Source organism: Capricornis sumatraensis, chromosome 14 (genome assembly GCF_032405125.1).
Source record: "Capricornis sumatraensis isolate serow.1 chromosome 14, serow.2, whole genome shotgun sequence".
Taxonomy (NCBI): domain Eukaryota; kingdom Metazoa; phylum Chordata; class Mammalia; order Artiodactyla; family Bovidae; genus Capricornis; species Capricornis sumatraensis.
The window spans coordinates 49,842,543-49,857,026 of record NC_091082.1 but is presented as its reverse complement, the minus strand read 5'-3'; the positions used below and the strand labels follow the sequence as shown (position 1 = coordinate 49,857,026).

Below are 14,484 nucleotides of genomic sequence, written 5' to 3'. Positions count from 1 at the left end.
GAAGCCTTGTAGGACATAAGTGCATTGTAAGGTGACCTGGGGGACTGTGAATGGGGAGGAGACAAAGATGCTGAAGGGACCTAGGCTGAGCTCCCCGAGAAGCTGACTGGTGACCACATCCAAGAGAACTGCTGGGCCGCTATCCAGCATCATGGCCTGGCAGTCATCACCTTCCACTGTCTCTCTGGCACATAATGAAGACAGTCAGGGACATGAGCATTCTAGCTTAATACATGGCCAAGATAAAAAAGAGGAGGAGGCGGGCAGCTATCCTGCCCCATGGACTTACTGAAGCTCAGTGACAGCAGCTGGATGACCTCAGTGCTGGTTTCTTGCCACCTAAACCTAGAAACCTTCACTCTGGGTCCTGCTGGAGGTTCTCCTAGTAGCAGCTCTTCCTGCAGAAGACTTAAATTTGATCTCCTGGAAAAGGAAATGCCAACCCACTCCAGTATTCTTCCCTGGGAAACCCCATAGACAGAGGGGACTGGGAGGCTACAGTCCATGTGGTCACAAAGAGACACGACTGAGTGACTAAACAAGAAGTTTCTGGACGATACAGATACTGTGACCCAAGGGCCACCGTTTGAGAACCACTGGCTCAGGGCACAGCACAGATCCTCTGGGCAGTGTATTCTGGTGGGAATCTTGCCTGGAGCTAAAGAAAAGCGATGTTCTCTCCTTGAATGGTCCTTCCAACTCTAGAATTCAAATCTGTACAGCTCACAGCCACAGGCACTTCAGCCTCCCTCTGCTGTTTCGTCAGGACACCCCATTTCTGTGTTCCAAGCCTGAGATTTTGCTCTGCTCTTCACCTTGAGCCTGGGAATGAGTTCAGTGTGAAACACTACATACTGTTACCTCCAGAGACAAAGCAAGGAGCACTGCAGAGCAGCATCTTAGAGAGGAGGCCCGCCAGAGGATAAGCTGCGACTGTGTCAACAGCTGTCAGACCATGGTCAGTGTACACAGAGGCAGAGTTCCTCTCCTACAAAGACTTCTTACAAATAAGAATGCAGAATATACTAATTCCTAACTCTCAAAGGCAGGGAGAGGAAGAGAACCAAATAGAAAAAAAAGTATGAGCCTGTCTATGGGGCATCCATGAGGAGGTTCTCTGACAACTCTTTGTGACTCCAAGGAGGTTTGGGTAAAAGGTCCTCCAAAACTTTGACTTTCTTGCCTAGAGCATCAGCCAAAAGCCTGGGGGAGCATTCTTCGACAATACCTAAGTACTCGGCTGTCTGGGATCTCATTCCCAAGGAATCTGTTCTCAGGATGCAGAGGCCACGCAAGGGAACAGTGTGGGGAGGGGGCTTACTTAGCTTCATGTGGCTGTAGGTGTGGCTGGGGCTGGAGCTGGGGGTGGGGGAGCTATTTCTTATAAGCATGGGGAAAGGGGGTCTTCCACTCACTGGTAACCCCAGATCGTGCCTGACAGCCACCTCCAGTGAATACCTGCCTCAGGCACATTCAGGATATATACTCAAAGCAAAAGCAATTTAAAAGCTGTACTTTAAATAGAATTGACTGAATAAACCATATAAAAAAAAACCTGCATATGATCAGGAAAAGAATTCTGCTTCTTTCATCTCTTTAAAAAAATCTTTTCTACTCTGCTGCATTTTTAAACCCCTTGGTCAGCATCACTGGCCACTTACACTTTTATAGGTAATTATAAAGCTGGAAGGAATCCAAGACTTCAGGGGTGGACGGCACTGCGAAGTGCAGCGTCAGGAGGCCCAGAAGACTCTGCTCTTGAGAGGCCTCAGGGCAGAGACGTGAACTCCTACGAGCCTCAGTTTCCCAACTGTCACATGAGGAGGTTAGACAAAATCACACCTAAAGTCACTTCTCACAACCAAGCCAGCCCTGGGTTGGACGTGGTTGTTTCTAACCGTAAAAGGGGGAAGGCAGGACAGGTTTCCAAGAGGAAGAAACAGTTCAGGTGGAGCTTGAAAGATGCAGAGAATTTCAAAGGAGAAAAAGGAAGAAGTGAGCAATCCAGGGCACTGAATGAAAGAATGCAAAACAAAAAATTCTGTAGGGTTTGGAGAATGGCCTAGCAACGGCCCTTTGGTTAAATAAAGGTCTACAGGCCCGACTTGGCCTGGGCCTTGCTGAGCTCTCCTGCCCCACCTCTTATCTCTTTCCTGCATCACACCTGACCCCACAGCCACACTGAACTTTCAGAACACATAACGTAATACTGTGCTCAATTCCTCCTCACTGTCTAGGCCCGAGTTAGAGCACTTCTTCCTGGAAGCCTTCCAAGTCAGGGCCCCTTCTTCTATCCCACCAACCCTGGGCTTCTCCTTTATAACTACATTCACTCAGTGCTACAGCGGCCTGGTCATCTGCCCTGTCGGCTCTGAGAAGGCAGGGGCTGTGCCCTTCTTGTTCACACTGTGTCCTCAGGGCCCCAGCACAGATGCTGGCAGTGGGCAAGCACTCAATAATGACTGGTTGAATGAATGAATGGAGGACCCTCAGTCTTACAAGCAAGAGAAAGTGGAGATCTGCTCCTGGGGAGGTAGTAAGGCATTTATTAAAAACTGTAGTTAAACTAGTTAATGACTGTATGGCATTTTATTTTAGCTATTTAAAAAAAACTGCACTTCATGCTGGAAAACATCTCCTAACAAATCCCCAGACCAAGACCATGGCAAATGCTCTTAGCTGAGCATCCCTGTTGCTTTCACCTGCAATACCCTTTCCCCTCTCTCCACTCTCTTCACCTGTCTCCCAGCCTTGGTCCTTCCTTCAGCAAAACTGCAAGGTTGTCCCACCCTCATGTGCATCTTTCAGAGTTGTCTACAGATCATTGTCCCTGTACTCTCAGTAATTGTACAGTAACTGTCTGCAAGTAGTTATCTGTTCTTTCCTAAAATCACTAGCAACAGGTAATAAAGAGAAAAAGAAAAATCAAGGTTGCAGAGTAAGAATATGAAGTCTTCATCAGCCAGTCAGGTTAAGAGACAGAAAGAACAGGTGCAGATCCTAGGAACACACCCACTCCTGTCCTGTCCTACAGCATTACAAAGACTAAGTGAAAGAGATAGAGAGAAAGAAAGAAAAGAATCTATTTATCCCTGAGACAAAAGAGAGAGAAAACACTCCCAAGTGAGAGATGCCTCCTGGGAAAACAAATGAAAGCAAAAGTGGGAGTCTTGGGAGAGAGCGTTGGGAGAAGTCTTTCTAAGGCAGTTGGGCCTCCATCCCGCTGCAGCTCACCATTCCCCCAAGGCCTCGAGGCAGCGCATGCGGCCCAGCATCAGCTCTGGGTCGTCCTTGTTGGTGTCCATTTTCTTATCATAGGCCACGAGAGCATCTTCCCACTCGTGCAGCTTCTCATACCAGGTAGCCTGGATCTCCTGCCAGGGAGAAAAGAGAGGACTGCTGTGAGGCACAGAGAACACAAGGCTGTGTTTTGTTTATTCACAGACTCTCTTCCCCTGAGCATGCCATGTTGTATGCGTTGACACCGCCCCCAGCACAGTAGGCCTTCACAGTATCCGCAGGTATGTGCAGTGCTGGTGGGGATGCAAGCTCCTTGGCACAGAGATGGAACGACCCGGGGATAACGTGAGAGCAGCTGTCAGGCCATATCTTTCCCATCACTTCCTGCTCAGAAACAGGAGTCACCAGAACTCCAGCATGTGGGCATGCGAGGACAGGGCAAATCATCTGGATGGCAGGAAGCCCTGACAAGGGCTCCCATAAGGAGGCCAAGGCCTGGATCTGCTGGAATGCTGACAGTGGGCTACCTGGCAGGGCCAGCAGCTGCTTTCCTGATGAGGCCAGAGAGACCAGGCCACATCTGCATATTTGCTGGAGGAAAACAACTCGCTTTTCAAAAGCTCTTTATTCTCTGCATTACTTAATACATTTTTAAACTTTCAGGAAATAATAATTTAAAATACAATATAACACTGCCACTTAAAATTCTTTGGAAAAATCTTCCTTCTTCTAAGTCTTCCATCCAATGTTCCCTCTCTGAGCACTTGGCAGCTTCATCACTGGCAGGGGCCAAAGGACGGATTCCATTACCCAGCAGATGGCGTGCCACGCTGCCACTTGGTACTGGCCACGTGAATAAGCAGCCACTGCAGTCTAGGAGCTGCAGACTACGGTTCTCTGAATGGCCCGGGGACTGTTTTATGTCTGCCCTCCATCTGCCGCCACCCCAGTCTGTCTTCTGGGCTTCTTCCTCGCCAGCTTGGTGACGACTAGTTCTCTACCAGGCCAGGGAGCGGCTCTCCAGGGATTGCTTTAACAACAATCTGAAGCATTTGTGTGACATGATGCAGGGCCCGCATTCATTCTCTCCATTACGCTCCTCCTCCTTGCCAAATGAAACTCTAATCTGAGTAGCATGTATGCTCACAGCTATGTGAAATTAAGCTCTCTGAAAGAATCTTTTCTTCTTGAACGGCCGTGAGGAGGTCACGTCTATTTTAGGCCATTAACCTGTGCCTACTTCCCCTCGTTTGTCTTCGGCAGAGCCAGTCCCCTCCGCTTCCCCTGTCCTCATCTGCGGCCACAACAGCCTTTGCCCCAGTGTCCGCGTGCAGTGGAGTTTGCCAAAACGGGCTCTAAGCTTCATTTCCTGAGCTCGTTTAGAATCATACTGCTCCACTATGCCTAAATATGAAAGACACAACTTAGAGAAGAGTGGCTGCAGAGACTGTAACATTAAAAACTCTTAAATTAAAAAGGAACACTGGTAAATTTCCCATTTTGAATTTCTATACTGGCGGAACAGTGGGTACTAACATATGGTACCCACTCAGTATGAACAAGCAGAAAAGGAGGGGGAGCAGCATATGGAGCAGGTCAGGTAGGGGGCAGGATATTTTGAGTTGCAATAGATTGCAAGAACTATAAGGTTTAAGCAATGAATCACACACAATTCTAATGAGATTGCTGTTACATAAATTGCGCTGAGAAAGCACAGGCTCTGCCAAGAAAAAGCAAACCATTGTCGAGTTTAATATGATTCAGCTACCTAAATATAACAGAAAATCCACCAGGGTTTAGCAATAATCCTGGAGCTAATGGCCACCTTCAGAACCTGGAGATGGGGATCTTTTCATTTAAGGTTGGCACTCCGAGCCACCAGCATATAAAATCACCCAAATACCAGATGTTTGTGGAATCCTTGTTTCAACTACTGCAGTCTGAGCTCTAAGGATATCAAAGGAGAGGACATCTCTGTCTGAGTGGACTACATTAAGCGCCCTCTCTTCTGACTTTCTTCCCTCTGCAAACAAGGTTGTGGCAAAGATGGATGAGACACAGTCCTTTCTGTTTTGTCATCTGGAGATGCTTTCTTAGTTGAGTTATAGGCATGTGCTCAAGATGGCAAAATACTCCCTTAAAATTTTCAGTCCCATTGACCAGCCATTACATAAGGCAGTGAAGTAGTCAATTTTCTTTACTCTAACACACTGGGCTCTTGATTAAGGCAAACTGGAGTAAGTGACTGACGCAACTAATAAAAGGTTCCTCATCAAATATATGGACCCAGAACTTCTTGAACTTCCAGGAAGCCAATGTTAAGTTGATTAAGTCAATGTTTATATATGGTTAGGAAGGTACCAAAGCACCCTCCCAAGACCACAGAGAGTAACGTAAACATTTTAATATTGGTTGGGCAAAGATGGCAGGAAGGAAGAAACTATATAAGCAATAATGAAATGGAACAATCCCTCAATATCATGTATAAATTATGGCATATTTTTTCCGGAGAATTAGTCATGGTTTCTTCTTAAGTATATACTGAGCCTCAAGTATGGGCAACGGTAATGCTGACTGTTAGACAACACAAAGATAATTCGGGTCACAGTTAGACATCTGGGCTCTGACACCAGGTTCTGCCACTTACTCTGTCAGCTTAGGTAAGGATGTTATCTTGTTGGGACTATAGTCCCTCTCATCCTTGTAAAATGGGATAACAACAGTACCTGTTCACAGGTTGCTGTGAGGACTGAATTAGATGAAGTACATAAAGCACATAGAAAAGAGCTAGGCACTTGCTATTTGATAAATACAAGTCATTACTGTTCATTAGATTCTGTCCTTACAATCTCTGTTGAGCCTGAACATATTCTATATGCTTCCCTCAACCTCAAGATACAGGTAAGTCAGCATCAGGGTATTAATAATTGGGAAAAAAACAGAAAAGGAAAGTAACTTTCTCAAGGCCGTGGCCTAGTGCTTCCCTAGCCAGGTAGCTGCCCCTTGCTCTTCTAAAAGGAATGAGACACTTACCAGCTCTCCAAAGTGCTTCATGGCATACTCCAACACCCCAGCAGCTGCCTCTGGCTGCTGCAGCTTATTATTAATGCTGGGGAAACAAAAGGATGTGGAGGTTACACTCAACACGTTGCAGTATGGGAAGGGCAGGGTCACTTGTGGGCAGATGGCTCACCAGCATGTTGGGGACAATGTCTTACAGAAGCAGAAAGAACATCAGTTACCTATTATATTACCACTCGGGAAGCTTGGCCTGAATAATTTCATCTTGACCTCACACTCCTTGTCTTGAAGGGGCCACATCTGGTGGACAGGAGGCCTCACCTGCCTGGGGCCCTTCCTCCAAGCAGCAGACTGACTGGTTTCCTCTCTGACATCAGACGTCAGGCAGCACACGTCTGTTTTTGAACTAAGAAACCCTGGCTCCAGAATCATTCCAACCAACACAACAGATGAGGTACCTCTGAACTTAGCTTTTATGTCTCAGTGATAAGAATAACCAAAACAAATAGAAACCATCAGGCTCTGTGGGAGACACAGAAGTGGCCCTGAGGCTGGGTCATCCACATCAATGACAGAGAACCCTGGGGCCTATGGCTGTGCAGCTGCCTCGACTGCTCACTGATGGGGTCCTTGTCTTTCAAATCCCGATGCCCCCTTAGTCCCTCTCCCAAGACTGTGCTCTGCCTCTGAAGCAGGCTGTGGAGGGACCACATCCCAAGGTACTTACTTGCCTGGTCTCTGGTGGAGAAATGCTTTTCATAACCACACACAACGCTGTTGATGTCATCCTAAGGGCAGTTGGGGCTGAAGGACTCTAACTATATTGGGGCAACTAGGCAGAAAAAGCTGGAAGGCTTGCCGCCTGGAGTTGGTTCATCAGAGAGGCTGTGAAGACATCCTGAACGGAGAGGAGCTGCAAGGCTCAGACCCTTGTTCCAACAGGGAAGTAAACAGCAGCTAACCCAACACTAAACATGAGCTTGACTTATGGGAAGGAAGGAAGAGAGGGAGGGAGCAGGCCTGAGAAAACTATAGGATAATAATGACCGTATCTGTTCACAGGTAGGGAGCAAAATGTGACAGACCAGCTTGGGAGTCCAGACTGGTTTAACAAGCTAGGATCTAATTTACTGCCCTAAGGAAAAACTGTCTACTGGACTCAAATTAATTTTTAAGTGGCTTTGGGAAATTCCAGGACGTGGGTTCAACGTGGTAATATGGCAAGAGACTGGTGTTATAAAATACTATTTTAAAAAATTCAAATTCCACCACATTTCTTCCAATAAAACTGAGAGGGAACTGCCCAGAAATCTGATGAACTAGAAAAGTTAACATTTGTGAAAGTAATAATCGAATGCCTCATGTTTGCAAATAACATCTCAAAAATCTTTCCAACCTATTGCTCCTCTGACCTCATGCATCCCTGAGAGAGTGGGTAGGGAAGGGTATTATTAGGCCTGTTTTACTCCTGGGGAGACTGAGGCCTGGGAGGGCAGTGACTTTCCCCAAGGTCCACATGAATGGGGACAGTCTCCATACAACCTGAAGCAATCTATCTCCTTCACGGCATTCTTTAGGGAATCAAATGAAATAATGGATATAAAATTGCTAAGCAGGTTCTTATATGTGTGTCTTCCTTCATCTGTTTTTGTCCAAGGATAGAAGCTTCTGGAATCTTACTTATATGTTTGTGTACAGAAAAAACATATGTCTAATGTTCAGACTTGAGCCAGCACTAGGCAATCATCCATGCAAGTTCCATCTTGAACAGGACTATCTGAGTGGGCTCCAAGCTCAAGGTCCAGGCTCTGCAACCAGAGGCGAAAGCAGCTGTACAGACGCCCTTCTCCTTTACTTACAGGAGTAGATGGGTCACTTTGTGTGGAATCTACTGCACAGACTCTTTGGCACTTCTGAGCAGGTCCCAAGCAAAGCATTGAACCTGAATGTTTTCCATAAGCTTTCTGCTGCAGGATTCAAAAATATTATTAATTTCAAAATGATGCTGTAACGTCATGGTTTTCTTTAGGCAGCCCTGTGAGAGTTCAAAGCTGAGAATGAAAATCTGAGTCCGAAGGGACTCCCTCCACTGCATGCTCACTGTCAGGCAGCTTCCTATTCCTCTTGGCCTCAAAAGTCAAGTTCTTAACTTTGTTCTCACTTATGTGGGGCTGGGCAAACTGTATTAGTAATTAACACTACTGGGTATATATATATGGGATCATCTAATTCCTTGAGCCCAAGTAAAGATTTGGCAGTATAAGAAGACAGGAAATAAGAAATCCAATATATATTCTATATATTACTTATGATATATTATACTGGGCTTCTCTGGTGGCTCAGACAATAAAGAATCTGCCTGCAATGTGGGAGACCCATGTTTGATACCTGGGTTGAGAAGATCCCCTGGAGAAACAAATGGCTACCCACTCCAGTATTCTTGCCTGGAGAATTTCATGGACAGAGGAGCCTGGCGGGCTACAGTCCATAGGGTCACAAACAGTCAGACATGACTGACACTTTCATACTGAAATATGTAATATATCATATGTAACTATCTATAATGATATAGTCTATATACTACTTTGAGTCCTAATGTGGACTACTGGGATGGCCCTGGTAGGAATATAAAGTATCTTGATGAGAAAGATAAGGAAAGTGTTCTTTGCCTGAACCAAAAGAAGTTAACTCTAAGAATCAGACATAAAAAGTCCAGGAGTTCTAAGAACTGTCTTCCAATCTCATGTTCTGGAACATATTCTATTTTCAAGATCAATTTATAAACATTACCAAAACTCGCCTTCCTCTGGGGATAAAGCAACAAAAACAAAAGCAAGCGAAAGCCATTTCCCCTTTCACTCTCCTACTCGTTATACATAAAAAGGAGAATTTTACAAGAAACAGATCAAAATCAGGAAGTTGTAACTAGAGACCTCAGAGGAGAAATACAGATTTTACCTTACTATTGCAATGACTCTGACCTACCTCCTCTAAGGACAGACCAACATAGCTTTGCAAATGTGACAAGAAAACTCATCACATGGTCCTAACTCCTTAAGTCCAAGTAAGTCACCTGTATGGTATTTCCCACTTGAGTATGTGTGGAGGCAGGTGAGGATGCAGACAGAGCCCCGTGGGAAGGAGAGGGGTTGGGCTCATTGAGGACCCACTGACCAGGCCTCCATCAATGGTCAGGAAAACTGGGCGTACAGCTTGAGATGCAAGCTAAGGTCTTGTCCAACAGTTAAGGACAGTCACTGAAAAACAACTTTAACTAAATGGACTAAAATATACTCATGAGAAAGGAGCGTGAACAGAGAAAAAGGGTCCCTTTGATAAATTAAGTTCTGGTTTGAGGACCTGAAAAAAAGGAGACTGTACATACCTACAGTCAGTTGTTCAGAGGGGAGAGATTTCAAGTTAATTGGCTGTTCTCTCCCTGTTAATTCTCTTCTGTTTGCATTTTTCTTTCCCACAGAACTTTCTCCCTAATGCACCTCTCTCTCCTTTTCCCTCTGGGGAGTCTGCCACGTGTGCCTGCAAGGCTGCTGGAGGACACAAGCGCAGGGCTGAGGATCTGTAGGTTCTCTCAGTGCTTCAGAGAGTCTGCCACCTTGTTTGAGACCTCAACTTTTTATCCCTCCTCCATGGCTTCTGGCACTCCATCATGCGATGCCAAGGATTATAGCAACAACAAGATACCTAAATTTACTGAGAGCTCCGTAGGTGCCAGGCACTGTGCTGACTACTGCTGATCCGTGTTATCTTAACCCTATGAGGCAGACACTACTATTAACACCTCCATTTTGCATAGAAAGAAGCTGGAGCCCCGAGGGCTATCCTTTCACTTCAAAACTGTACCATTAAAAGGATCTCAAGTAATAACTAAGGGTACAGCTCTGCGGGAGGAGAAAATGTGTCAGCTGTCTACTCCCTGCATCAGTGGGCACCAAGCAAGTACATGTGAAATAAGTGACTGATAGCAGGGAACAGATGGAAGCAGGGCAGGGACGTCTCCATGAGCTAATTCCACCATACAGGACAGGAGCCCTACTGCACTTCACTTCAGCCTCCTCACTCATACTGTGGTTGACACCCTGCTCTGACTCCTAAGCTCCCATTCCCTATTTTTTTTTTTGGCTGCATCACCCACCCTCTGGGATCTTAGTTCCGCAAGGTGGGATTGAACCCGAGCCCTCTGGAAGCTGAAGTGGAGTAACCACTGGCCCGCCAGAGAAGTCCCTCCCATTCTGTTTTATTTCCCTTCAGAAGCCATTGCCTCCATGCCTCCCAGGAAGACAGTCCCCACGCAGCCACAGCGGGTTTTTCTGCTGCCAGGCATACAGAGTCCGGCCTGTGAAGTGGGGAATAAGTAAGCCTCCACGGAAACGCAGCAGTTCCCAGCTACTAAGTCCCCCAGTGCCTGCCTACTTGGGTGACGCAAGACCATCCTTTGAGATACTCCCCCTTGAAACTCAGATGTGCTTTTATGAGACTGAAGGGAGAGACAGTATGTGTGACTCATGTGCAGAGATCACCTTTGCTCAGAAGCCTCCCTGATGAGGAGCTCTCGCTGGGACTCTTCCACAGCCTGTTCTATAAACGTTCCCGTGTGTGCCCTGGAGTCTTTCCCTATTAACGCTGGAGGCTTATAAAGGACAAACTGTTCAAAGCTTAGCCCAATAGCAGAGAAGTGCTTAACGACACAAACCAGACCTCACTGACGCTGGTTGGGCTGACAAACAAGTTTAGAGAGAGGGAGGCTTCGACAGTAACATGCCCACAACAGCACAGAGATGACGGTCGACCACAGGGCCTATCTCCTCTCCATGCCCACTGAGGCCAGAAGGCTAAGATGGCTTAGCTGCTGTCTTAAGCATCAGTGTTGTGGTATATTTATATTTTACTTCATATCCCAGTGAGAACAACCAGTTGAGGTTTCATATAGTTGCGAATCTATACAGCAAACAGAAGCTGCCTACCCACAGAATAAAACGCAGAGCCCACAAATGAACCTGGTGTTAGAAATACAATGAAGACAGGAAAACGCAATGAATTAGGATGTCAGGAAGCGAAAAGGCAATTATTCAGACATATTCACTCATTCATTTCCACCTCCCCTCTCCTACTCCAAGATTTAATTTTTATTAAAGGAAGCTGAGTTGAAGAGCTTGAAACTGGGAAAATTCACAAGTGAGGGAAGCACTTTCTAGAACTGAGTCAAATTAACAATAAGAATAAGAAATGGCCTCATTGTCTTCTACACTACACAGATTACCCCAGGCATCTTTTCTTCACTATCCAAAAATCTCTTTCCAAATGTAGGGAAAGTGAGTAAGCAAGCAAGGAGCTCAGGCATGAGGGAGCTTCTCACTGCCTTGGCGGGTTTCCTGCCAAGAGTGACGGGCGAGAAGCCAGTGAGTGCTCCGTGCAGGGCCTGTCTGCTTTGCTGTGACTCTCCCTTTGGAGCTCTTCCTCAGGGCTTTCCACAGGCAAGTGGCGACCAGTGTCACCGAGGATGCGCCTGAACAAAGGGTAGATCATGAACTGCTCCAGGTTCTAACCCCAACTTGTTAGCAAACCGATAGGGGGGTCGCCGGCTCAGCATCCAAATGCCATTCCTACCACTGGAAGGGAAACCTGAGAACTCTATCGTCTCCTAAGTCACTGTTCCACAGGCTTCTGGACTGACATCAGATCCAAAATCCTCTGGCCTGGGAATTCCTCCCGGTAGAGTTCATTTGGTCATTGACCCCATCTCTCAGTCTTGGTGACCTTTGGCTACTAAGAGCAAAGTGACGCAGGTGCACTCAGCACTAGCGGGAACCCACAGCAAAGCCAGTCACACGAGGAGCGTCTGCAGTGGCATCTGGGGGACTACTCAGGCTTCCTGGTGCTCCTGTCAGGAATTTATGAGAACGTCATGCATTGGCTTCCCAAATGGCTCTGGGCCTTCTCTCTCCTGTCTATTTCTAGTGCAGACTACTGTCTGCATTTTATTTGGTTTCCTGTCAAGGAAGAATTCTCTGAATTCCCTCAGTGCTGGGCTGGTGACATGCAACACAGCTGACAGGGGACCTTGGCCGGTCTTGCTGAGGAGTTCCTGACCAGCCAAGTTGTGAGGCCAATGGGACCTTGCTTTGGGTCCTTAGCTGAATCAAGCTGTATCTTTCTTATTTCTCTCTTAGAACAGTAGCTGCTTCAGACCATCCCTGACATTTCTTCCAGCACCAAGACTCAGCTCTGTGTCCAATGGGTGATTAGAAACAAAACCGCTCGATTCCTGTACAGAGTCAGGAAGATCCAGGGTTTGTAGGGCCCTGCTATCTTCATAGGCAGCTCCCTGGGGTTCTGGGGAGCTCAAGGGGATGACAGTGCCTTTTTGAGCAGGACAGCAGTGAAGGCAGAAGGCAAGGTAAGAACAACTGAAATGTGTGCCAGAGAAAGGCAGTGGGGGCAGCTCAAAAGCAGGTGGCAGGGAGAGCAGAGGGAACCAGCAGGCGTTACAGTTCCCTGACTTACAGCCACAGTCAGGTTGTAAAGAGACCACCCAGGAACTGGAAGGTCAAACTTTCCTTTCTTGCTCCAAAAACTTAGGAGAAGTAACTTTACTCCTCTTCTAAACATTAAAAAAGTGGAGGCTGGCCTTGTTGGAAGGTTTCAAAGCTGGGACATTTGGTGTCCCTGGAACTCTTGGGGGCCTAAGGCACGAAGACAAAAAGAATATGATGCAAGAGAGGTGGACTGCCTCGACATCAAATGGGCTCCTGACGCCTTACCCGAGAGTGGATTAAGGGTGAAGAGTTCTGACTTGTCTCCACTTTTCCCTTTGTCACGGTATAAGTGACATGTCTGTCATAGTACCTAGAAGACTTGCCAGATCTGTATGTGAGAAAGTGGGACCTTAAGAATAAAAAAGATAGGACTTCTCTTTTGGCCCAGGGGTTAAGAATCCATCTATTTGTATAACAGCATGGTGATTTCTTAAAAAACAAAAAAAACCCTAGGAATAAAACTACCATATGACCCAGCAATCCCATGACTGGGCATACACCCTGAGAAAATTATAACTGAAAAAGACAGATGCACCCCAGTGTTCACTGCAGCACTATTTACAGCAGCCAAGACATGGAAGCAGCCTAGATGTCTGTGACAGGTGAGTGGATAAAGAGGTTGTGGTACATACATACAATGGAATATTACTCACCCATAGAAAGGAATGAATTTGAGTCAGTTCTAGTGAGGTGGATGAACTTAGGGCCTGTTATACAGAGTGAAGGAAGTCAGAAAAACAACTATCGTGTACTAATGCATATATATGGAATCTAGAAAACTGGTACTGATGAACACATCTGCAGGATAGGAACAGAGACTCAGACACAGAGAACAGACTTACGGACACAGCAGGGGCAGGAGAGGGTGGGATGAATTGAGAGAGTAGCATTAAAATATAAACATTACTATAACGTAAAATAGATAGCTAATGGGAAGTTGCTGTATAACACATGGAGCTCAACCCAGTGCTGCGTGACAACCAAGAGGGGTGGGATGAGGTGGGAGGGAGTTTCAAGAGGAAGGGTTCATATGTACACCTATGGCTGATTCATGCTGATGTATGGCAGAAACCACATAACAGTATAAGGGAATTATCCTCCAATTAAAAAAATAAATAAATTTGAAGGAAAAAAAAAAAGAATCCACCTACCAATGCAGGGGGCACAGGTTTGGTCCCTGATTCCACATGCCTTGGGGCAACTGAGGCTGGGTGCCACTACTGGGCCTGTGCACCACGCAAGAGAAGCGTCCGCGATGAGAAGCCTGCACACCGTAACTAGAGAGCAGCGCCTGCTCCACAGCTAGCGAAAGCCCGCGCACAGCCCAAAGTGAAAAGCAAGAAGGATTTAGAAGACAGAAGCCAACAACTGTAGATTACGGAAAGCGAAGTGAAGTGAAGTCACTCAGTCGTGTCCGACTCTTTGTGACCCCATGGACTGTAGCCCAGCAAGCTCCTCTGTCCATGGGATTCTCCAGGCAAGAACACTGGAGTGGGTTGCCATTTCCTCCTCCAGGGGATCTTCCCGACCCAGGAATTGAACACAGGTCTCCCGCATTGCAGGCAGATGCTTTAACCTCTGAGCCACCAGATAAAAATTCCTATCTTTTCAATTCTGGTCCATATGTGCTAAGTTGCTTCAGTTGTATCTGGCTCTTCCATGGGCTATA

The 14,484-nt window shown here is 46.5% G+C and overlaps 1 protein-coding gene across 1 annotated transcript in view; it reads right to left on the bottom strand.

Moving 5' to 3' along the window:
• The window catches only part of MTOR (mechanistic target of rapamycin kinase), a 124,826-nt gene that overhangs the window by 35,677 nt on the left and 74,665 nt on the right, over positions 1–14,484 (bottom strand). The window contains exons 29-30 of the mRNA XM_068986236.1: positions 6,274–6,349; positions 3,235–3,374 (exon numbers count right to left, since the gene is read on the bottom strand). Of these exons, the coding sequence (XP_068842337.1) occupies positions 3,235–3,374; positions 6,274–6,349 (216 nt within the window). The remainder of the gene's footprint in view (positions 1–3,234; positions 3,375–6,273; positions 6,350–14,484) is intronic.